Source organism: Platichthys flesus, chromosome 7 (assembly GCF_949316205.1).
Source record: "Platichthys flesus chromosome 7, fPlaFle2.1, whole genome shotgun sequence".
NCBI lineage: Eukaryota > Metazoa > Chordata > Actinopteri > Pleuronectiformes > Pleuronectidae > Platichthys > Platichthys flesus.
Genome location: NC_084951.1, coordinates 23,440,606 through 23,463,841, shown reverse-complemented (window position 1 = coordinate 23,463,841; position 23,236 = coordinate 23,440,606). Strand labels below are relative to the sequence as shown.

Sequence of the window (23,236 nt, the reverse complement as noted above, 5' to 3'; positions counted from 1 at the left end):
AAGAGGAAGGGTATTGTCAGATCTGCCAGTCGGATGACCAGTCAGTTGGAGAGGATTACTTCTATCCTGTCCTCCTCACACAGTCTCATTAGGTCTGCCGGGCCCAAGGATCCAGGGCGTCCCTGCTCGTGCTGGACAGTGAAACCTCTCCCCTCCCTTCAGAGGGGTGACACAGCCACCCTGTCACTTAAGAGGATTGCGACCTGCTGAAGTGATTTGTAATTTGCAATCTCCCGACTACAATGGAGTGTTTTTGTGCCAGAACATTGTTCTGACCAAGTTAGCATTGGGGTTCCAAAGTAGGTGAAGGTCCATGGTTTGACTCTTTTGTGATATGTGATTATTTTTTGTTGAAAGCTAATGAGAAGACTAAACCATTGTTATGTCTGCCCGCAAAAAATATAGCCATCTCTTCTCACGTGATGTATTTTCAGCAAATGACGCGTCTCCGAGCTCCTTTACTACTGTTTCATGTTTCAAAATAAGAGCCTTGTGCCTTGTATAGCGTGGACATATGAAAGTGGTATCTATTATGCTCCACAAGAAAACAAGTTATATCCCAAAACCTTTTTAATTTATCAATCAATCAATCAAAGTTTATTTGTATAGCCCATATTCACAAATTATAATTTGTCTCATTGGACTTAACGAGGTGTGACATCCTCTGTTCTTAATCCTCAACAAGAAAAAGAAAAAACTACCAAAGGAACTCTATTAACAGCGGAAGTTTAGACTGAAAACAGGGTAAACTACTCGCCCCGGCCCATCTGCAGGTCCAGGTTAGCTATTCCCCCCTGTTTCAAGTGTTTATGCTAAGCTAAGCTAATCATTTCCCTGAGCTAACAGGTCTCGAGAGCGAAGTCAATCTACTCATCTTACGCTCCACAGCAAAACAAATATGCGTGGTTTCCCTCAAAACCTGTAACAAGTTCTCCAGTAATGAGATTTCTCCATCATATTGTTTGCACTTTGTGTTTGTCATTGTGATTCTGTTTGCTCTGTCCTCTGTGTCTCTGTTGTCCTGTGTGTGAAGGTGATACTGTCACAGCCACATTGACCGCTCTCTCCAGCTGTCACATCACGGACGTCTCAGGCGTGTCAGCCACATCCTCATCCCACACACACAGCTGCTCACCAGGAAGCACACGGCAGTACACAACTTTATTTTCAGAACAGCTTTGCCTCAAGGCTTCTCACCTTTTTGTTTATAAAAAAAATCCTACTGTGTCTCACAGACAATAGGGGAATCTGTCGGGAGGAGTACGATGTGCTGATAAACAGGGCCATTACTCATCGTCTAGAACAATCTATGAAAATCTATATTCCTGTGAAAGCATCATGCATCTCTGTGGACACAGAAATGAGTCTGGTGTTCAACTGGAGCCACAGGTTCCAGGTTCGTTCGTCCGCCTGTCAAAATGTGTGTGCCTTCATTGACCCGCACCGTTATCGAACGCAAACTAGATTTTCCCACTCGACCGAAGGTGTGGTGGAATGTGTACTATCTCCTCATTGTGTGTTGACATGTAAACAATGACGACGGCCTGCAGCAAGCGAAATGTGCATGAGGGGAATTCTCAGTCATGTTCTGTGCTGTAGTATGTTTGCATAAAACAAAGGCTCGGCGCCATGTTGAGCTGCTCCTGACGTTCAACCGTCCGTGGTGTCAGAGAAAATGTCCAAACCTACGAACCTGGAATTATTCATGACTTGTATTCATTCTGGTGTGAAACCCTGCACCTCCCCAGACCTCAGACGTCGACAGCTGGCAAAGGTTAGATAACAAAAACGACCTTCTAGCTGAAGTCACCGGATCTTTCCCTAGCTGCCACTTCTTTTTGTATTTTACTGGCTCACCTTCTTCATCTCGGTCCTCTTTTCTCCGCAGCTCATTTGCCATGTCTAAGACAGCGGTGAAGAAGCTGCACTGGCGCTCCAGAGTGCAGGACAGCTTCGTCCCCTTGCTGGGCTCGTCGGGGGAGCTCGGGGTGGCCGTTGGCGGAGGAGCCGACTACGGAGAGTTTCCCTTTGTCACGGCAGCTCCGGGGGGCGGACTCACAGTGGGGGATATCATCCTGGAGATTTGGGGAACACCTGTGCTGGGGATGACTTTAGGAGATGTCCGAGGTGTTCTCAACTCCTGCCCCCATCCTATCCGCATCAAAACGGTGTCACCAGGTAGGACTCAGCACAACAACTCACCTCTCTATGAATCAGCAGCTCATTGTTTTAGTAGATAATAATCATCACACAGACAAGACCCTGTCTTAAACTTGGGCGTGCCTTTCTTATGCTAATGGTACTTATGAATAACGAATCATCCATGATAATGGGTCTAATCTGTCATTCCCTACGTTGCCCTGCAGACAGTTTAACGTGTCCCTGTTAGTGTTGCACACCGCTGCACTCGCTTCATCAGGCTACACCCAAACAATCTGTTACGCCGGCGCTCAAGCTGTCATCCCCGGTAATCTAGCTCAGCAACCCTCCTCTGACTCTCACAAGCCAAATCTGCTGCCTGTAGCATTCCGATGCTGATTTGCAACACGTCAATTAGTCAGAGTGTGTCAAAGCCATCGGTCAATAAGTGGGCGGGGGGGAGGGGGGGGGGGGCAAAATTGGGGATGACACATGACAAGAGTATGGGGATGCAGTTGTCTGTCACCCGTAAGGGGCCTTGATGTTTAGAACAGGGGGCTGAGGAAACGGATGTCTTTGTTGGTTCTGAACGGAGCGATATGTCACCGGAGTGTCACCGGCCCGCGGCTCCCGATGGCCTTGCCTGCCAGATTGATAGCTGATTTGGCCACAGGGGTGTAAATGGGGACCTTTGCTCCTGGTTCCTCTTCTGCTGGTAGATCCATTATCATTTCTGAAGTCCGCCTGGCCCTCCCTGCGCAGGTTGACCGTGTACAGGGGAGACAGTGATGGATGAGGTGATCCTCAGAGCTGCTGTAGCACACCTCCTCTTACATCCACTGATACCACACCTCACTGTGCTCCTGCACTCCAATACTGGACACTGGGGCTGCAGGTTCCCTAGAGGCAGGACGCAGGTTAACAGGTTTAACCCTAATTCTGGTGCTCTGTGGACACAACCAAAGAGTAGTGATATCCTATCCATCACACGCTCACACGTTTGTATTTTCCCATTTAGTTGTTTCTTCAATAGACTGGAAAACAGCAGCTGTTTCATAACAAGATGAACAAAAGCCCATTACGTTTCCCAAATGGCAGCTGGCGAGATTCATTTCCCTTTACCAGCAGCAGCCATATGTGGCCAGTCAGACGTAAGTCCAGTTGACTGCCCGCACTAATAAAGTTATGTCGCTGTGATGACACGGCACAGGTTCTTGTGGCCAGAACCACTGTAACAGACGGTGGGGTTGGGGGGGGGGGAGACTCCAGGGCGGCAGCCTGCGGGGGGAGGGGGGGGGGGGGGGGGGGAGTACCGGCAGAGTGGTCGTCTGTCAGACTGACAAGCTGGAGATGCATCTAGCCCATCCATAACAGCAAGTGGCCTGTCATCGGAGGCCGTAAAGCACTTGAAATGATATTAAGAGATCAGAGGGAGGAAGCGGAGCCGCGGTGATCAGCTCTGCCCCCCCCCCGGTGACCGCCTCCCACCTGTTTTTTTTTGTCTGGAGCAATCAACCTCCACAGGTCGTTATATATGCATGAGATGGCAGCGTAAACACATTTAACTCTGGGATCTACAGTGCGTTACGTGGTATGGAGAGAGATCAGAAGATGTGGATGTGAAAAGTCTAAGGTTGTAAAGCAACCGCGTTAAATCGAGCTTGGCAGGAGCTCACTTTATTACTTTGAATAAATTCCAGTCCCTGTTTGAGAGTGAACATCATCATCAGACTGTTTATGCGTCCAGAGCTGATGTCTTTATGTGTGTGTGTGTGTGTGTGTGTGTGTGTACCTCCTCCTCTCCATGCCATACCTGTTTCTTTGCCCTTCCCTCAGGCTCCACACTGTGCAAGGATCTCAGGTTGTATCTGAGTAAGTGCTTCACACCCGGATCAGTGGACAGCCAGCTTCAGCAGGTCATCAGAGAGAACCTCTACCTCCGCGCCGTACCTTGTGAGTCCTCTCTTTAACTTGTGCGTCACCTCTTGCCTTTTAGTTTCACTGTATTTGACCTTGACTTTGTGTATCTTGTCTCATCTTCTCCTGGTTCACAATCTTCCAGTCTCCTGTACAGAACTCCTGTGCATGTTACTGACCTCATTAATTCTATGATAACACATTGCACAGTTGCTGCCATGTGAATATCCGGGTGTTAATTGGACTTTAAGCGTGCAGAACTGTTTTCAACACGTATCAATGTATGCAAGCAGCTCCAGGCTATTTCTTTGTTTGCGTGGTGGGGAGACAGCAGTACATCTGAGAGGTGCTCCGGTTGATAGGTTCTTTTTTATCATGTTTTAGTTTGACCCCCTGAGAAAGAGGCCTGAAGTCAATGCAGGCATTGATGTGCTTGTATAAACGCAGGCACGATGGCAGCCAAAGGCGGCTAGTTGTGGTGCATCTGTTGCTCTCTTAATCCTCGATGATATGACGTCAGTGCAAACGGGTCGAGGATATGGAGAGTAGGGCGTTCTGAGTAGGACGACTGTGTTTCCAGCGATGTAACGTCCATGTCTGCTTTGTGTCTGTGGGGTTTTCTTGGTATTCAGGTGGTTACACAGAGGAGACGGACCCCCTAGTGTGTCTACAGTCTTAACCTTGCTGCGACTGTGTGGAGTTTGTTGCTAATCTCTCTTTTAGTCCAGGAAGTAGGTCATGTGGGACAGCCTGCCACCACGCCACGCAGCGCACACTCGCTGACAGAACACGGCACAGGTCAAACCTCACGGGACGGCAAGAGGAAGATAAAACTGTCTGCATCCATATTCACAATACAGCCCGGTGTAATTGCACATACTCGTACTAAGCTTTCTCATTACTTAGCCATGCATGCGCGCGCATCCTGTTACATGTCCGAGCAGCTGCTCGCAGAGTGAATTGCCCAAATTTAACTGTGCTTTTAGCCGTTGTCTAATCAGAGGAGGGTGGATGAGATCATACAGAAGCTCCGATGAACCAGCTATTTGAGGCTGGGTCGGAGAAGAGGTTGTTTTAAAGACACAGCATGCACGTTATATCTATAAACAAAACATTAGATTACAAAATGAAGTCCAGCCTTCCCCTGAGGTCGCTGTTTAACTTTGGCCAACTTCCCATCTCCGAGTGCTCCTTGTAGTAAGAGTGACAACAAGACAGGCTCAGACCCCCCCCCCTCCTCCCCGTGTGTAATCCCCTGATCTGCAGGAGATCCCACAGTAAGATGCCGTTGTTCTCGTGTTGACAGCAGCACACGCATGTTGCCCTGATCCCGACACGGCTCGGGAAACCATCTCATCTAATTTCAGAAGCACTTGTAGATATTAAAGATGCCGAAATTCCGTCCTTTTGTTGTCTTCCCAGCGTGGAGGCAGGAACTTAAACCGAGGTGTTCCTCATGAGTGGCTCATCGTGGCCCCCTTCAGGACCATGGATGCTCCTCCTGGTTCAGGAGACTCTTTCTCGTATGTTTGCTTGCTCATATTAAAAACTCTAAATCACATAATGTAGATTTATTAACCCCAGAATCCCATGAAGCATTTAGCTCACGTGTTAAGAACATTTCCATTGCAACGAGGCAAAAATAGTGTGACAAGGCTTTTTATGATTTACATTTTTTTCACCTAGATGCTTTTTCTTCCTCTGAAACTCTGGCTTAGCACCGCTGTGCTATTTAGAGAGTATCTCAATCCTTAAATCCTTTTGATGAGACAATGTTCTCTGATGTTGGAGCTGGCAGCGATGCAAGAAATATCATTACAAAGGCTCAGTCAGGAGGCCAGTGCATAAATATGGAAATGAATGACAGAATTAAGTAAATGCAGACCAGCGTATCAATAATCTAGAAGGGGGGGGGGGGGGAGTTAAATTAAAAGCAAATGTCTGTCAGTGCCAAAGTGGAGGAGGGGCTCAGTGCTGTCTCATGGCTCTGTGTGTTTACACTCAGGATGTTGACTGTGTAGTGTAGAGCAGGTAAAGTGTGTGGACTCCATTGATACTGCTTTTATATATCATGCTTATGGAATTTAGCCTCTTCCCTCTAGTCATTGATACCGTTCTGCTCTGTGTGCCGGGTCTGCAGACATCACATTACCCCCCTGAACTCTCCCATCCACATTTGTATAATTGCAGCAGCCGCTCGTACATGTGCCCTTGGATAAGTCAGAGCCAATGTCATGGTTTCAAAGCCCCGTCTCCGTCTGCCTCGCCACAAAAGACATTTTCTAATTGTCTTCGGAGTGAACCAGAGATAAGAAACATCATCATTTAGTCATTCCAATGCGCCCGCTGCAGCGTGGTCAGGCGGAGCGTCTGTGGCCTTTTCAACCGAACGACTCATTGTCAGTTATTTGCGTGCAGCGATCTTTGACAGACAGCTCCTCTCTGAGTGTTGAGACAGAGGTCTGTGTAATTACCTCTTCAATCCGTAGCTCACCCCAGTCCCATGGGGGGGGGGGATCAGTCAGCGGCGCCTACATGGGGAAAGAAGAAGATGTCAATAATCCATCCTGCCCCCCCCCCCCCCCCCCGCTGACATGTCATATATATCTCGGAGGAGCGAGCAGAGATAATGAATCCCTGCCTCGCGACTGTATCAGCTGGAGAGACGCTGTGTGTCCTGGGGGGGGGGGGGGGGGGACGAGACGAACTACACACACACATTCAGATGGCGTCAGGAGATTTGATATCAGATCTTTAATTAGACACAAGAACCTCTATATATTCCTTTATCTGGGTGCCAGTACAATCTTGGCGGTTGTGAACAGGTTGTTAACTTTTGGAATTTCTTTTGATGCCAGGGATGCAAACGTAACGTTGGCGTGGCAAAGCACTGACTGGGGAAAAAGGCTGATACGGGATCAGCAGATGATTGATCAATTAGTCCAAGAACAGGAAATTAGTCAGCAACTATTTTCATTATTGATTTGCTGCTTTTTTTGGTCACTTTTAAGGAAAAATCTCCAAAAAACAGGTGAATATCTTTGGGTTTTTGTTTGTTGTTCATCCAGTCAAATTCTGACGATCTAACTAGTTCCTGAAATCTCAAAGACACAATTCATTCATTAATAGAATCCACAGTTAAATCAATAGTGAAGCCGTGTGTTGCTTCTGTAAATGCATTTGTCACAGAAAGCCACGAATGCAGCTTTTTGTTGCTTTTGTGATGCTCAGTAGTCAGAGCGTGTGGACACAATCTGACACAAAAAGGATTTAGCTCAACGAAAATAGCTTTACTACTGCTGGCACGGCATGGTCGGGACACGTACTGTAAAGTAAACACACTGCTGCAGAGGGAAGAGGTCAAGCGAACGGAGATGCCTGATGCTCTTTAATGTTTGTGTGTGTCCAGTCCTTTTGTGTCTGTGTGTCTACATGTGTGTCTGTGTGTGTGTGTGCGTTGTGCGTGCTCTGTGCAGTCCTGCATGTGTCATTGTGGCTGGGAGAGCAGCTCCCAGGACAGCAGAGCATTAATCATGGGTTTTATAGGGTAGCTGGGTGTGACTCCTTCCTGTCGCCCCACACTGACATCACATGTGCTCCTCCAGGAGAAGGACGGAGAGTCGTCCTTAGTTTGGGTTTTGCTTTGATCTCAAATTTTTTTTTTGGTCTCGTCTGTTTGGGAAAGGAATTAATCGTCTCAAGGTCAGAACGGGCGCCTTGTAGTTCAGTTTGCAAATGACATTCATTTTCATTTTCATTTTCACAAGCCAAATGTGATATGTTTCCCACTACAGGCCTGGACATGCATGTAATGATTCCATCTGTGGTGAAAACACAGTAAACACTGGGACTTAGCTCTGTCCTGTGATAATGTGGGACGCTTTTCCGGCTGTGATTGGGACTCACTGCTCTCTCTCTCTCTCTCTCTCTCTCTCTCTCTCTCTCTCTCTCTCTCTCTCTCTCTCTCGCTCTCTCTCTCCCAGGCCAAGGTCAATATGAATCAATAACGATGACAGACCATTGATCATCTGATTGATTCATCTTTGCTCTGGCGATAGAACGATTTAAAGACTCTCACGGTGCCTCATAAATGTTTAATTCTGTTCTTAGTGATCTTTTTCATAAGGAGGAGGCCTTGCTAGACGCCTGCTGTCATTACTGTGCACTTTTGACCAAAGAGCACATTTTGGTTTGTGGGTGGACGCTGTGTTGACCTGGGTACAGATGTTACATCCAGAGCCAGATGATGTAATCAAACTGGTCACTTGATATTTGTTATTATCAATTTATGCTCAACCGCTATTAGTTTTTTCTTCGTGAGATTATTTACGATGATAAATCCACCCGCCTCAGAGCCGTGAGTGTTGCATCTCACTGGACTGTCTCCGTATCATTTGTCAAACTAATGCCTGGACTATTTATAGATGCTGAGTCGCTGTTTTGTTTAACCACAGTGACTCAGATTGAAAACTCCCGATGTGAGGAACAGGCTTTGATTAATTAACATGTCATCCATAAAGGAGCTTGAGTTCTTTCTACCAATGTGGCTCTGATGTGTAACATCATATCTGCTGTTGTCTCCGTCCTCTCAGGTACAACCAGGCGTCCCAGAGACGGGGAAATCTCAGGGGTCGACTACAACTTTGTCTCCATCGAGGAGTTCTTCTCCCTGGAGGAGTCAGGAGCGCTGCTTGAGAGCGGGAAGTTTAAAGGTGAACATCTGGAAACCTCTTAAAAGATAGTTTAAGTATATCGTGATTCATCTGTGGTGTAGATTGGGTAATCATCCTCGTGCTTTTAATCATAATACTTATTATTATTAAAGTGAATACTGGAAAGATATAGAAACATTCAACAATGTAAATTATTGACTAAAATTTGAGGATCAAAGCTAAAAATAAATAAAGTTCAATCCAGCTGCACCAACTTTCACACACTCATAGATATCAGCTCTCCTAATATGTTTGTTTCATCGAGACCCATGAATAATTCATTTATTCATAATTAAAATGTTGAAAATGCCAAATGTGCAATGAAAGCAATTGAAAGTAGTCTGCATCCATCACCTGATCCAGATCTGCACCAAACTTTTCTTTAATGAGTTCTTCCTTGACCCATAATGCATCATTCTACCAACTTTCATGGTAATCTGTGCAGACGTTTTAATTTAATCCCGCTAACAAACAAACAAACCAACCAACAAGCAAACAAATGGACAGGAATAAACCTCCCTGGATGTGGTAAAAATAAGATATCATCACCTTTGCAAGTTGTTATCAGTTTATATAACGGATATTGCCAGGTAAATATTTATGCTGTATATCAAAAAAATAATAGTCTGACATTTGAGGAGAGCTATAAAGAAGATATCTCATATCTCACTCTCATATCCAGCAGTAAATTTGATGCGACAGCCGTCGGGCAGTCGGCTCCGCATCATAAAGACTGGAAACAGCTTTTTTTTTGTAGCTTCATATGAACCACACAGGCATGACGGGCGTTTTCTATATTCTCATGTAGTTTAAAGCAGGAAGTAAAATGAGTAATTATGTTTCCCTGAATGTCAAACAGCCCCTTCGAAGAACCCCCCCCGTCTTATTCATATGCTCGTGGAATTCGCTGCCAATTAAAGATTTAAAAGTTTTTGTGTTGTGATAAATGAGGTTTACATTATTAATAGCAGGAGGACAGTCGGTGGTGAAGTCTTGTGTGCGGTCGGGCATATTAATGCCTTCAGGTGTTGCTTACCTCGCATCCAGCAGGCTCCTCCCCCCCAGCACGGGTCAGAGTCCTGCCGCTGATTAAAAAGCCTCCATGCATTAGCTTCCATAATTTATAAGAGTTTAATGGGAGCACTAAATGTCATCCTGCCTGGCCTCACGCGTGACATTGACAGACACATCAGCACATCGAGGCAGTGCGTGCAGCCGCCTGCAGAGCTGCAGTAAATGGTGACGGCTGGTGACCTCGCTGCCGAGTTCACTACTCTAATGTTTCCCCTCAAACCCCGTTCGGATCTCCATGAGCCAGAGGGGTGGAGGTAATTTCATTTTGTGGAGCTGAACATAGAACGTACGCAGTGGGCGACTCAGGGGAAACATAATGCACATACATACATACATGTAGTATGTGCTGTTTAAGGACGTAGCATCGCTCTGCTACTGAATATTTTAATATTACAATCCTTTGTTCCACTCAGGACCACAGGGCACTTTCACACACATTACATTTTGACCAAATAAACACTTTAAACACCATTTTAACATGCTTCAACTGGGTTTTCTCCCGTCCTTCTTTCTCAGGGAATTATTACGGAACGCCTCGGCCCGTCCACATCAGCTCGGACAGCCCCCCCATCACCTACCAGGAACACCGCAACCTGCTCAGAAAGTTCCGCACACGCAGCAAATCGCTGAGCAACCTGGAGAAGGCGGGGGAGGAGGCTGACAACAGCGAGGACGACTCGGGCCTGTCCGGCAAGTGTCTCTAACGCCAAGTTTGTATGAGAGGGCGAAGGCCTGTATGTAAATCTAAAGCCCAACCTAGTAGTAGTTGCTTTTAATGGTGGAAATACAATAGATATACATTGTAGGAGGATTTCTACATATATCGTCGGGTCTTTGTTATAGTTTAAGATAAAAAATGAATTGTACATGTATAGAAATCCTGTCTGATAAAGCCTCTGCAGCCGCCAGCAGCTAAAAGCTACAGTGGGCCTGAATCTATAGCCCTGCTCTCTGATACCCAAATGAATCAATCATTAGCCCGATTACTATGCTCTGAACTCTCCGCGGGGCTGTGGCCTCATCGATTCCCGAATCACCTCCAAAGAAAGGTCAGGCAGCCCGAGGTGGAGCGGGTGGAGGTGGTGGAGGCGGTGGAGGCGGGGCGGGGGTCCGAGGAAATCCTGTGTTAAAGATGTAGAAAGTGTTTGTGAATCAAATCAGTAAGCTGTTCTCGTAGTGGAAGAGTCATCACTGGGTTGGGAGAGGAACTTTTTCTCCATGATGATGAGAGGAAATTCAAATAATTAGAATTTTAGATGTGACGGATGAGTCATTGTGCCAGATATGGTTATTTATGTAAAAGAGACGGTTTAAAAGGCGTTTTATTCACCAGTGGTGGAAGAGGTATTCATCACTTTATTCAAGAGGAAATAAAATCCATAAAGAAAGTGCAGGCCTTTAGTCAGAATTGTGTTTTTGCTGATAATTCACAAATACCAACAGCCAAATGCACTGCATGCCAAAAGTAAGGTGCTTCACTAAAATATATATTAGGTTGTTAATATTGATGCACTGATGTATGAACAGTACTTTGCTGTGGAGGTGGTTTTGCCTGATTTATATAGTGGGTCTCCACTTGACGTCAAGAGTCTTCAAAACGCTTTGGAAAGAAGACAAATTAAGTTCTGCATCACAAATTTGTATTTACAGGAATTTTCGGTTATATTTCAATTAATATATTTATATTACCATTTCAATAAATTTATATTTATAGATTAGACCTGTTTCAACCTCAATCTGTTACTTAAATCAAACCATTTCAGAATTTTGGAGGGGGAAACTCGTTTACGAGGTTATTTTTGTAATTTAATACAAAGACATGGTTAATAAGTTATTAATATTATATTAAAGTTATGATATGCAAATGTATAATATGCAAAAGTGACAATATTTGTCTATAAAATGTGTGATTAGAGTCAAAATTAGGCTCAAAGTGGAAATACTCAAGTTACAAGAACCACAGAAGTGTACTTAAGTGCAGTTCTTTAATAAATCATCTCGGTTACTTTTGTGTTATGACATTTATAAATTACTATGTTGATAAAGTGATGGTGACAAAACACTAGAGCAGAAGAACTGCAGTGTGTTTGAGATCGGAAGACTGGGGTTTGAGAGCGAGGCAGGGACACAGAGCTGTGGTGGCGGAGGCAGAGAAGGTGGAGGCACGGAGCCAGAGTGGTGCAGGAGATGGGAGAGAGGAGGAGGTTGAGTGGGAGGGTAGGAATGAAGGCGGGCAGAGATCCAGACAGTTAGGGACGTGCTCCACACAGGCAGGTAGGGCGGCAGAGAGCCGGGATGGAGTGGGAGCGAGCCATCCGACACCCTGACCTCTGCTGAGTCATCTTCTGAAGTGTTGCTGTGTGTGTGTGTGTGTGTGTGTGTGTGTGTGTGTGTGTGGGCGGCACTTGTCGTGTGCAGCGGGACTCGGGACGCCCTGCGTTGTGTCGGATGGATCCATAGAGCTCAAGGCTGAAGGACAGCTACAAGGACAGCTGGGCAGAAAATATGCTTATTTCTCCAACTCTGCTTGTACGGCATGCACGGTCACACACTGTGCCTCCTCACAGGGAGCCGGCTGAGATGCTGACCTCAGGTCTTTTCTCTGACAACCGCCAATGGCATATCCAGCATCGGGTCACGACACATTGCAGAAGAAAACTTTCTCGCCCCCTGATATGTTCGATAATATGCCACGGCTTTATTTATTTTATTTCTCTAACTTTTCTTCTCTCCTCACTTTCATCGCAGGGGGCTCTGCAGGTTTGGGCAGCAGCGTCCGACCCAGCCACCGCTCCCCCGGTCGACCCCGGGCATCCAGCAGCGGGGGGGAGGGCAGTCCCATAGTGAACGGGATCATCCTCAGCAGGAGCGGGGCCAGGGTCCGAGCTGTGATGCCTGATCACTGGGAGCAGGCCTTCAGTGATCCAGGAGACTCTCATTACATTGAGTGAGTGTCCCCCTGGTCTTCACAGCACAGGGAAAGAATCAACATATCTGGAAATGTGCTTATTTGCATTCATGCAGGGAACTAGGTGTGAAGAGTCTGTTTTCTAGATATGCACCAAAGGAGAGAGTTAGCCTATGCACACAAAAACTAGTTTAATTGTCTATATTATCTACAAACTAGAGGTTGTGGATTCACTGTCACTACTAAAATCTGTTACCCTTAATCCAACTATAATCTAAAACACAGAATTTCAGGAAACAGTATTTTGAGGGGGGAGGGGGGGGGGGCTCTATGATAATTCACTATGTTAGGAAGAGAGTCAGGTAGATGCCAATATTAGAAAGTAAAATAAATTCCAAATATCAATTTATCCCCCAGTTCCTAAAATCAAACCCTTATTTCAAAGAAATATAACAGAATCTTGATATTTTACAGTTTAACCATTTTAGAATTTGAATCCCGAAAATAAACATGTGTTCATAAGTGGGCGTAAGTATTCTGCTACTTATTGAGTAACATGTGTATGTGCAGGAAGGCAGATTCACGGTGTCTCCCTGTTTAAGTCTTACATGATCGGTTCCGCCCCCCCCCCCCCCCCTACATATTTAATGGTCAGCCGAGATAACACTATTGATCTTCTGCTATAACGCTCAGGAAAAAAAATGCTATTAAGCCTGTTACCTAAAACGTCAAACTAATTATTCAAACGTGCTGTGAATCCAGAAGCTCTGCGGTGCAAAGTTGAGCTGAGGGTCTCCGGTGTGTCGGCTCCTCTCTGTTCTGCCTGGGATGCATTCCACCGTTACATGTTATATTCAATACTGAAGAGGGTCTCCTTTCTTTTCCCCCTTCTCTCCCCTTTGTCTCGACAAGTCGCAACCCGAAGACGAGCAGCTGGCAGAGTCCTCGAGCCTTCAGCAGGGAGACGGTCTACAAGAACGAATGTGAGCTCCGTTTGGTTTCCTCCTTTTCTCTCGGCTCGGGGATGCAATTACTCCAAAACGCTGGTGACACATTTAACTGTTGGACCGCCTCAGAGCAGCTACGTGTTTGTGAGGAACGGAAGTAACGAGACACAGCCGGCTTGTTGGAGACAAGTGAGACGGAATGAGCTTTTAGCTGAACACAAACGTGTAAGTGATTAGGGCCTAGAGCCGCTGGCCCCGAGCCAGACTGGCTGCTGTGGCCGGCAGCGGCCACACGTGGACGACACGTGACCGGCAACTTGATTTCATAATTTGGTCACATGACTCCACTGGTAGGAGAACAAGGGCATCGTCTAGTTTTTTTGTGGATGTCTGTCTGACATGGCTGATTGCAAAGTGTGAGAAAGCCATCTGTTTATTAGGCTGGGGAAGTGCAGTACCCACCTCTGTCCAGAAGGCGGTGACATAATCGCCGTTGTGGCCTGAGACACCTGCTTGTGAATGCAAACCCACAAATGTGTTAAGCTCCAGGAAATTGTTGCACCTAACACCAACTTTACAAAAACAAGGACAAAGAAGTAGAAACGTTTTCAGTGGGACAACACTCTCCACAGATTTGGTGACGTGAAGTAACAGTAAATAAAAAAATACCCAGATTACTGTGTCGAGTTGGGTCAGTGTGTAATGGATTACGTTCTAGATTTTAGCCTATAATGGCTCCTGCTTTTAATGCAGTCTTCCACCAAACACTTTGCGTGCATGTATTTTTATTTATAAGTATATATTTTTTGTTAAGAGCCATCTGCCGATTGGTTTGCCGGGTTCTTTTCCTGCGTTCCTAAACCCCATCAGTTCTAACCATTAAGTTATATAAACACACAGGGCTGTGTCGGCTTGTTCTCATTCTTCTCTCTCGCTGTGCATCTCTTTGCTCCTCTCTGCGTCCCGGTGACTTGCCAGGGTTCACGGATCAGCCCGAGGATCTCCGGGGTTTCCCCGTGCACACGCTTCTGACCAAGGGCTCCCGGGGGTTTGGTTTCAACATCGTGGGGGGCAGCCGGCTGAGGGAGTTTCTCCAGGTCTACAGTGTGACGTCCAGCGGACCTTCAGCTCTCAAGACAGGTACAAACACAAATCAACTGGGGATGGTTCCTTCATCTCACTTCATGTCAGAAAAAATAAGTGAGATTAATCCTTTGGAAGACGATATCCACTGAAGGGTTTTATCTTTAGAGGAAAAGATGTTTCTGAGCGCTGGGCTATTAGTGACTTCAATAGACTCGTTACAGCTGCAGACTGAGATCAGTAATTATGGGAAATGGTGCAAAATGTGGAAACAGAACATATTTTCATCAGTGGTGTGTTTTGAACAGCGTGACGCCGTAGTTCTCCATCTCCGCTCTCTGGGATTATACTTCTGGATGTTTGTGATCTCCCGCAGCAAAAGTGTGTATCACAAACGGCCCGTTAATCCTCAGGGCTAGCACACGATAATCTAGCTATCATAACACATGCATATGCAGAGGTACACACACACACACACACACACACGCCGATACACACACACACACATTCAGCCATTACATTGATTTGCATCAATTTCCTCTAGACCGTGGATTACTCATCACAGGCTTAACTCTTACCTTAACCTTCCAGTTACCTTCCAATCTAATGATGTACATGAGGGGGGCCTGCATTTTGTCCCTGTATTGTGACCGTGTAAACAGATTAAAGTCCTCTTAACATAATACACACATACACACACACACACATACACACACACACACAGATATTACCTCTCTGGAAGCCAGGGCACAGGCTGTCTCTGCAGGGACCGATCTAGTTCATAAATGTTAATAGGCTGGTTTAGAGGGATTAGTTGGTTGGATTAGTTCACGCCCACACAAAACACACAGGCAGTGTTTCATGTGCAAACTACACGTATCTGCTCACTGGAGCATATGAAGATGGTCATCAAAGTTTTAACCAGTGAGACACAGATTCTCAGATGGAACAATAACTGCTGCAGATAATTAAAAAAATGCAAGTTGTTGTAATAAGTGTGTTTTAGTAGTATCTCTGTATTCCCTGTGTTTCACCAGCGGACATCCTGGTCTACATCAATGACGTCTGTGTGTTGGGGGTGTCTCACAAAGAGGTGGTGGAGATGCTCCAGTCGGTGCCTGTAGGCCACACTGTGGACGTGGAGGTCAGAAGAGGCTACCCCATGCTCTATAACCCCGACGGCATCCCCAAGCACCCCCCGCCACGGCTAATGGACAACGGGGAGCCCATCCTGCCCCCCACCACCACCCAGCCCCACCAGCTACCTCGCCTCCACACCCCCAGCCCCCAGCACTTCACCTTCAACGGCGTCCACAGCGAGAGGGGCTACATGGAACCGGGGGTGACTCTGGACGCGAATGGGAACGCCATGTCGTACGCCATCAGGCAGCCGCCTCCGTACCGACGCTCCAGTTTGAGCAACGCCACCTCCTCGCCCCCCCTGCGCCCGCCCCGCTCCCTGAGGAGCATAGCCAGGCTGCAGTCGCTCGACCAGAACCTGGCGAGCCAGAGTGACAGTGAAGTTGTGTCTGCGATCGGCTCACACAGGTAACAACGACACGTGTAACACAACCGACGGTTACACAAACTCACACTGGTGCAGAGGGTGTGAATGTGAAGTGCATAAATTTGAATTTGTAATGTCCCCTTTTAAGTGTTTCATTAAAATAATTGCTGGTTGATGACAGTGATTTGCAAGTGAGGCTCTATTTATAGCATTCTAGTGATTATAATATTGGATTAAAATATCGTTTCAAAGTTCACCTGTAATTTTAAACTTCAAATTGAGGCATTTCTGTTTGTCTTAGATGAGACTTGTTGAGAAATATGATTTAGCTGTGTTTGAACTTTGTGTATATATAACTATCGATACACAACATTACTCCACTGGCAGGTCAGACATGAAAGTAACTGCACCACTAATCATTCATTCATTAGCTCATCAATGATTCACTTTCATCATTTTAATCTGTTTTCAAAAAACAATGCTGCAGCTTCTCAAATGTGAGGTTTTGCTGTTGTTTGTAAAGTTTTAAAATATTGGTCAATGACATGTCTTTGGTTTGTTCTCTTGACCAAACAACCTGTAAAAGTAAAGTGCAGTAAACCATGGATCAGATCAGGAGCTCAGATCCCAGCTGGGCCCCAAGATGTCAGAGAAACTCTACTTTCTTTCATTTTACAGGCTAAAAAACAACAGTAACAGTAATTTCTCAGCAAAGACTTATTTACTCTTGATTTTAACTCTCCCTCCTCTTCCTCGTCAGGAATTCAATGGTCCGTAACCACAACAATAACTCTCTCTCAACACCCCCCCATCCCATCCGATACGGCATGTCCAAGTCGTCTGAGAGCGACCTGTCCACCTGCACCCTGTCCGGGTCCCGGCTGCCCCTGCCTCAGTCGCCCAGGAGGCCGGTGTCCTCGCCCTGCGGCCCCCGCAGCACCCACGTCTTCAGACAGCAGACCTCCCACCTCAGGCCTCCCTCCTCCTCCTCCGACAGCCCCTACCACCGCGGCATCGGTGGCTTCCAGGGCACCACCAGCCCCACCGCGAGCCCCGGCAGTGTGTCCTCTCCCGGGGCGCTGAGTGTGGGCAGCGGGGGGGAGCTGGTGCCAGTGGCCTTGGCTCAGGCTGAAGGAGACAGAGGCCTCGGCTTCAGTGTGACGGCCGGCGGCCAGGGAGGCCGGATGACGATAGTGAAAAGAGTCTGGGACAGGACGCAGTGCAACTCTCTGCAGCCAGGGGATGCTATTGTCAAAATCAATGGAGCTGATATCCAGAGTCTGAGCTTTTCACAGGTGAGTGGAGAGCGAATGAGAAGAGAAGTGAACTGAGCTCATTTATGGTTATTGGTTTTTAAATGTTTCATCTTCTTTGCTTGTTAATGTTACTACAAAGCACCGACTTTGAGTTTTACAGGCGTTTGTGACGTTCTCCTCTCTGATGATTTCACCTGAATTATTGTAATGAAACTAAAATATCTCACAAACAAGAAAAACTTAGATATCACATATTGTTTTGTGTAGTGATTTTGTTTTTCTCATCCTGTCATTGTTGAATACTGAGACAAAATATAATAAATCACCAGTACGCTGCTTTGAGGTAGATAGATGGATAGATAGTTAGATAGATAGATATATAGATAGATAGATAGATAGATAGATAGATAGATAGATAGATAGATAGATAGATAGATAGATAGATAGATAGATAGATAGATAGATAGATAGATAGATAGATGGTTAGATAGATAGATAGATGGTTAGATAGATAGATAGATAGATAGATAGATAGATAGATAGATAGATAGATGGTTAGATAGATAGATAGATGGTTAGATAGATAGATAGATAGATAGATGGTTAGATAGATAGATAGATGGTTAGATAGATAGATAGATAGATAGATAGATAGATAGATAGATAGATAGATAGATAGATAGATAGATAGATGGTTAGATGGTTAGATGGTTAGATAGATAGATAGATAGATAGATAGATAGATAGATAGATAGATAGATAGATAGATAGATAGATAGATAGATAGATAGATAGATAGATGGTTAGATAGATAGATAGATGGTTAGATAGATAGATAGATAGATAGATAGATGGTTAGATGGTTAGATGGTTAGATAGATAGATAGATAGATAGATAGATGGTTAGATAGATGGATTGATGAATGGATGGATAGAAAGTCCTGTGTTAGCCACATAACATACTATACACATACTACCCTAAAAATATACAAAATATAGGATAATATATATTATATAGAGTGTAGGTGTCCAATTATACCACCTTAACATGTATTGAATATGACTCATCAATCAGAATTATTCACAACATACTTGTATATCTGTTCTCAGGTACAAACAGTTCTCCAGGAACACACCAGACAGGGAGAAGTGGTCTTACTGGTTTACAGAGGAGGTAAATGATTCACATCTGTTACAGATTTTTTGAAAACAGATATTAAAGTTTTTTTCATTGTGGCTGAATTCAGTTCACTTATTTCTATTTCTCGGTGATCCTCAGGCATCTATCACTCAACCGTCTCCCCCGGCTCTGCTCGGAGACTCCCCCCGCCTCTCCTCCGCCCCCCTCCTCCACCCGCTGGCTCAGATGACTCCAGTCTTCTTCCAGAAACTCTGCCTTTGCCCCGCACCTCCAGGAGCACTCCTTCATCTCCCGCCCGGACGCGTTCCTCGCTCGTTCAGAGCACCAGCTTCTTGGAGTCGATTCCAGTGACCCTGACGATGGAGCCCAAGGACTGGCTCAACACGGGCCTGGAGGACGAGGCGGGTGGCGTCACGCTGCCGGACTCGGGTCTGGCGAGGCAGGCAGTCGAGCAGATCCGACCACTGCGGGGGTTCGACGTGGAACTCAGGAGAAAACCAGGAGAGGGCTTTGGGTTCGTCATCGCCTCTCAGGATGTGGAGAACGGCAAAGGTGAGAGTCAACAAGTGGTCGATTATCCTGCGTTAACAAGATTAAAATATATTGCTTTCATGAAACCTCGATCCCTTCATTGGGTAATTTTCAGTAAAAACTGGACGGGCATTAGTTGAACTTTTCCCGGCCAATAGAAACATTTGGTCACTTGCCCGGGGAAGCAGGTCTCATTTGGACGCCCTTGTGCACATTAGGTAATTACAGATTGAGAAGGGGTCACTGTGGCCACAAGCCACCACATGAGTCACCATGTTTTTCTTTATAAAAGCTATAAATGCAAATTTAAAAGATTCTGAGATGACTGCGTCTCTGTGTACTGCAAAGATTAATAAACCATCAACAGATCTCATTTTTAATGTCACAGGCTTCTATATAAAGTGCATCGAGATAGTGTATATTATGATTTGGTGCTATACAAATAGAATGGAATTGAATCATCTGATCTCAGCTGCATCTGATTACTTCAATAACCAATAAATAAATAAAGCTGGAGAACACTACCCAAAGGCCCAATGGTCCCTTTAAACCCAATCAATCTGCTCTTGACTCCACACACTCATTAATATCAGTCCCCTGATTATTCCTGATTTCAAGACCCTGGGAAATCAGTTAAAATGTATTTTGGTGTGAAGCCTTTTTAAGAGATGAGAGAAGTAGTAATTCAAACTTAACTCCGTGACAAAACGGAAGCCGATGAGATTCTGACTCAGAGGACGTCCTCTGGAAGCCCTTTCCTGGATGATGATGCAACGCCTCCCTGGTTAGAGATCGGATGATACTCGGTGGGATCAACATTCAGATTCTCATTCGTGTCTAATGGCCTTGTTTAAATAATACTGTTTGAAAATGTGTTTATTGAGTGGATACTCTTCTGTGTGATGATTGTCTCAGATCAGCACAAAGTGTGGAGACAGGGGGACACAGCTCCAACTCTGTCCAAAGAAACAACCTGCACCTTTAAAGGGCAGTTCACCATTCATCTTTTATATTGTTTTTAACGCCCGTTTTTGTATTGATTAAACAAACAAAATAAAATCACAGCTCAGACATGAGAGTGGTATCGATCTTCTCACCGAACTCCCGGCAACAGAACGAATAAGCGCTCGTCTTTCGGAAGCTCACCGGTTATTTACTCTTCAGTCTGTGAGCTGCATTGTCTGAGTGACCTTTTGATAAAAGTATCACATCCATCTCACTCTGTGCTTCTGTGACCTGACAGGACACCGAGGCTTGTTTATGCCAACACGTCCTGTCCTTATTGGCTGTTAGTGTAGTGCTTATGAATGGCAGGAGAACTGCAGCCCCCCCCCCCCACCCCCCCGTGATGTATTGCCCCCCCTCTCCCCTTCCCATGCCTCGTATCGGCTGCGCGGTTCCAGTTTGATGCAGTTCAATTTGCTTTATGGCCTGAGCAAAGCGTGTTTATGTTTTCATGGCTAAATAAAGGTTGTCGGTGCACCTGCCCCCCCCCCCCCCCCCCCCCACCCCCCTCGTATACGTCCGTCTCCATCTAGTCCTCATTCTCCCCCCTTGGCTCCACTCCTGCCATGTCACCCTCTCTCCACATCCCCCCCCCCCCCCTCCATCCTTTCCTTTCCTCCCATCTCTCTCTTTTCTCTTCCGCTCATCACTCTTTCCCTCCCCTGCTCCTCTCTCGCTCTCCCCCATCGAGCTCCCGCCCACACTCTCCCTCTCTCACACCCCCTTTTTTACTCTGCAGTAAAAGCATCCAGTCTGGTTTTTCAAAAGATTAAAACTCACTCTCTCTCTGTCTCACATTCTCTCTCTCTGTCTCTCATTCTCTCTCTCTCTCTCTCTCTCTCTCTCTCTCTCTCTCTCTCTCTCTCTCTCTCTCTCCCTCCCTCCTCCCTCCCATTCTCTCTGAATGCTTAAGAGAAATGCTACGCTGAACATTTCCCTCGCAGAGGAGCAGCAGAGAGGGGACAACCTGTGTGTAACCTCCTGTTTGACCATCACATGTGAAGCTCGGCACCTTCTAGCTCTCCTCCCTGGGAATACAGGAGGTTCTTATTTTTGTTGTTCTGTTTTTCCGTGCGTGCTCATGAGAGAGCCATGCTGGAGCGACTACAGTCCGCTTTGAAAACTGTGAAGGAGTCTAAACGTAATTATACGCTCAATTTCTTGTTTTGTGTTTAACAGAGACATGGAGGGGAGGGGGGGGGCTGGTTTTGGTGCAGTGTTACACACGTAGCTTCATGCAGGAGCCTGGAGGGTTTTTAAAATCCTGTGTTGCACTCTGAAGTTTGCTTGGTCGGGGTTGTGTGGACTTTGGCAGCGTGGAAGTTAACTCCCGTCCTGACGATGTGGAGCAGCTGAGGCTGTGAGGGATTTCTACAGCTGCACTATAAGTGATGATCTGCAGTGATGAGAGGAGGTGAGAGAGGATGAGAGCCGGGCTTACAGCAGCACATGTCATGATGTGCTAAGGGTCTGTGTGTTGGATCCATTAGAGAAGCCACACAGGCAGGGAAATGAATTGATTTAACTGACAGCATTGACCGTGCTGAGTTCAGCACTAACTGACTGTTTGCATGATCAACAGTGCTCTCTCTCTCTCCCTCTCTCTCCCTCTCTCTCTCCCTCTCCCTCTCTCTCTCTCTCTCTCTCTCTCTCTCTCTCTCTCTCTCTCTCTCTGGGTCTACGACGTGTAGTCAGCATCTGCAGGCTGCTGAGTGGATGTCTGCACCGGCCGTTGCATTTTGGCTGCAGGGGGGGTGGGGGGGTGGGGGTTACGGTGTTGGTGGTGGGGAGGGGGGGCTGCTGCCCCTCCTGAGCGCTGATCAGTGCAGCGCGTCACAGGCCGGCTCTCTGGCTGGCTGCTGGGCATACCGCAGTGGGATTACTCTGGACAGGAGAACATGGAGAGCCAGAGGAAAAGTCCATTTGGATGTATCTGTGTGTGGTTTAAGCGTGTGTGTCTGTGCATGTGCGGATGAGTACATCCGTCCCAATCCCTCTGCGTGTGAGTCACTGTGAATGTGTGTGAATGTGTGTGTGTGTGTGTGTGTGGGCATGGCGGTTGCATGTGTATCCATGTGTTTGGCGCCTCTTGACGTTGGACTGATGTATTATGCATGATAAGAAGACTATTTGCAAAGCTGCCTTTGCTTTGATGTGACCTGATTGCCGTTTCTGCCTGGGTCGCCCAGATTAGGCCCCAGACGGATTGGAGATGTGTCTGTGGGCCCTCGATTTTGGCTTCACCTTTCAAACAGGATCATCATTCCACTGTGACACACAGGCCTACGCCACAGTCCCAGCCTGCGAATCACAGCTTTGCGAGCATTTCATCTCACTCTAATAACCAATTTCAACTTGCTATTTTTATCCTGGAGGGCTGCAGACTGAAGGGATGATTATGTACCTCAGCTGAACGAGTCTCCAAAACTTTACACTGCCTGATGGGTTACATAAGGCCACTGGCAACAGGGGCCAGCTGTCACCACAGCACAGCGGGTCACGCAGAGAGGAACAGGGACGAGGAACACAAGATAGAATTAAACGTCTAAGCAGACAGAGACAGGCCGTCCAGCTAAAAACTGTAAGGAGCTTTTTTAGTTGCAGGAGATTAATGGAACCAAATTTATCTTTGGGGCGGCTCACTGTTTTTCTCATCAACCTCAGACGCTTTACTGGAGCTGAATTATGAGCCATGTCAAGATAAGACTGTGAGTTAATGATACACAAGGCTTATTGTCGCTCCTCGCATCGTGTTTTGTATTTTCTTTTATCTTTAAAAGTTAATGGAGTCGCACAGAACACCAGAACAAGCTCGCACATTATCCGCGACCTCAGATTCACACTCCTGCGTTTATCCAGGAGTTCTATGTGATGTTGTTTTCTAGGTGTTGAGGGGCTGGGAGAAGACCATATTTTGTGGTGCCAGCAAATTTATTTGTGCATGTTTTGTATGCTGGTGGCATAGCAATGCAGAGAGGCTCCACGTTTGGGGATCCTGGAAGAGCTCAGCATGAAA

At 46.3% G+C, this 23,236-nt stretch overlaps 1 protein-coding gene across 1 annotated transcript in view; it reads left to right on the top strand.

Annotated features, from left to right (window-relative positions):
- The first annotated feature begins 1,667 nt into the window (after positions 1 to 1,667).
- LOC133957163 (membrane-associated guanylate kinase, WW and PDZ domain-containing protein 1) overlaps positions 1,668 to 23,236 on the top strand; it is a 21,948-nt gene continuing 379 nt past the window's right edge. The window contains exons 1-12 of the mRNA XM_062392622.1: positions 1,668 to 1,774; positions 1,889 to 2,178; positions 3,976 to 4,092; positions 8,649 to 8,768; positions 10,359 to 10,532; positions 12,591 to 12,789; positions 13,663 to 13,733; positions 14,676 to 14,837; positions 15,818 to 16,328; positions 17,048 to 17,582; positions 18,654 to 18,717; positions 18,823 to 19,236. Of these exons, the coding sequence (XP_062248606.1) occupies positions 1,899 to 2,178; positions 3,976 to 4,092; positions 8,649 to 8,768; positions 10,359 to 10,532; positions 12,591 to 12,789; positions 13,663 to 13,733; positions 14,676 to 14,837; positions 15,818 to 16,328; positions 17,048 to 17,582; positions 18,654 to 18,717; positions 18,823 to 19,236 (2,647 nt within the window). The 5' untranslated portion in view covers positions 1,668 to 1,774; positions 1,889 to 1,898. The remainder of the gene's footprint in view (positions 1,775 to 1,888; positions 2,179 to 3,975; positions 4,093 to 8,648; positions 8,769 to 10,358; positions 10,533 to 12,590; positions 12,790 to 13,662; positions 13,734 to 14,675; positions 14,838 to 15,817; positions 16,329 to 17,047; positions 17,583 to 18,653; positions 18,718 to 18,822; positions 19,237 to 23,236) is intronic.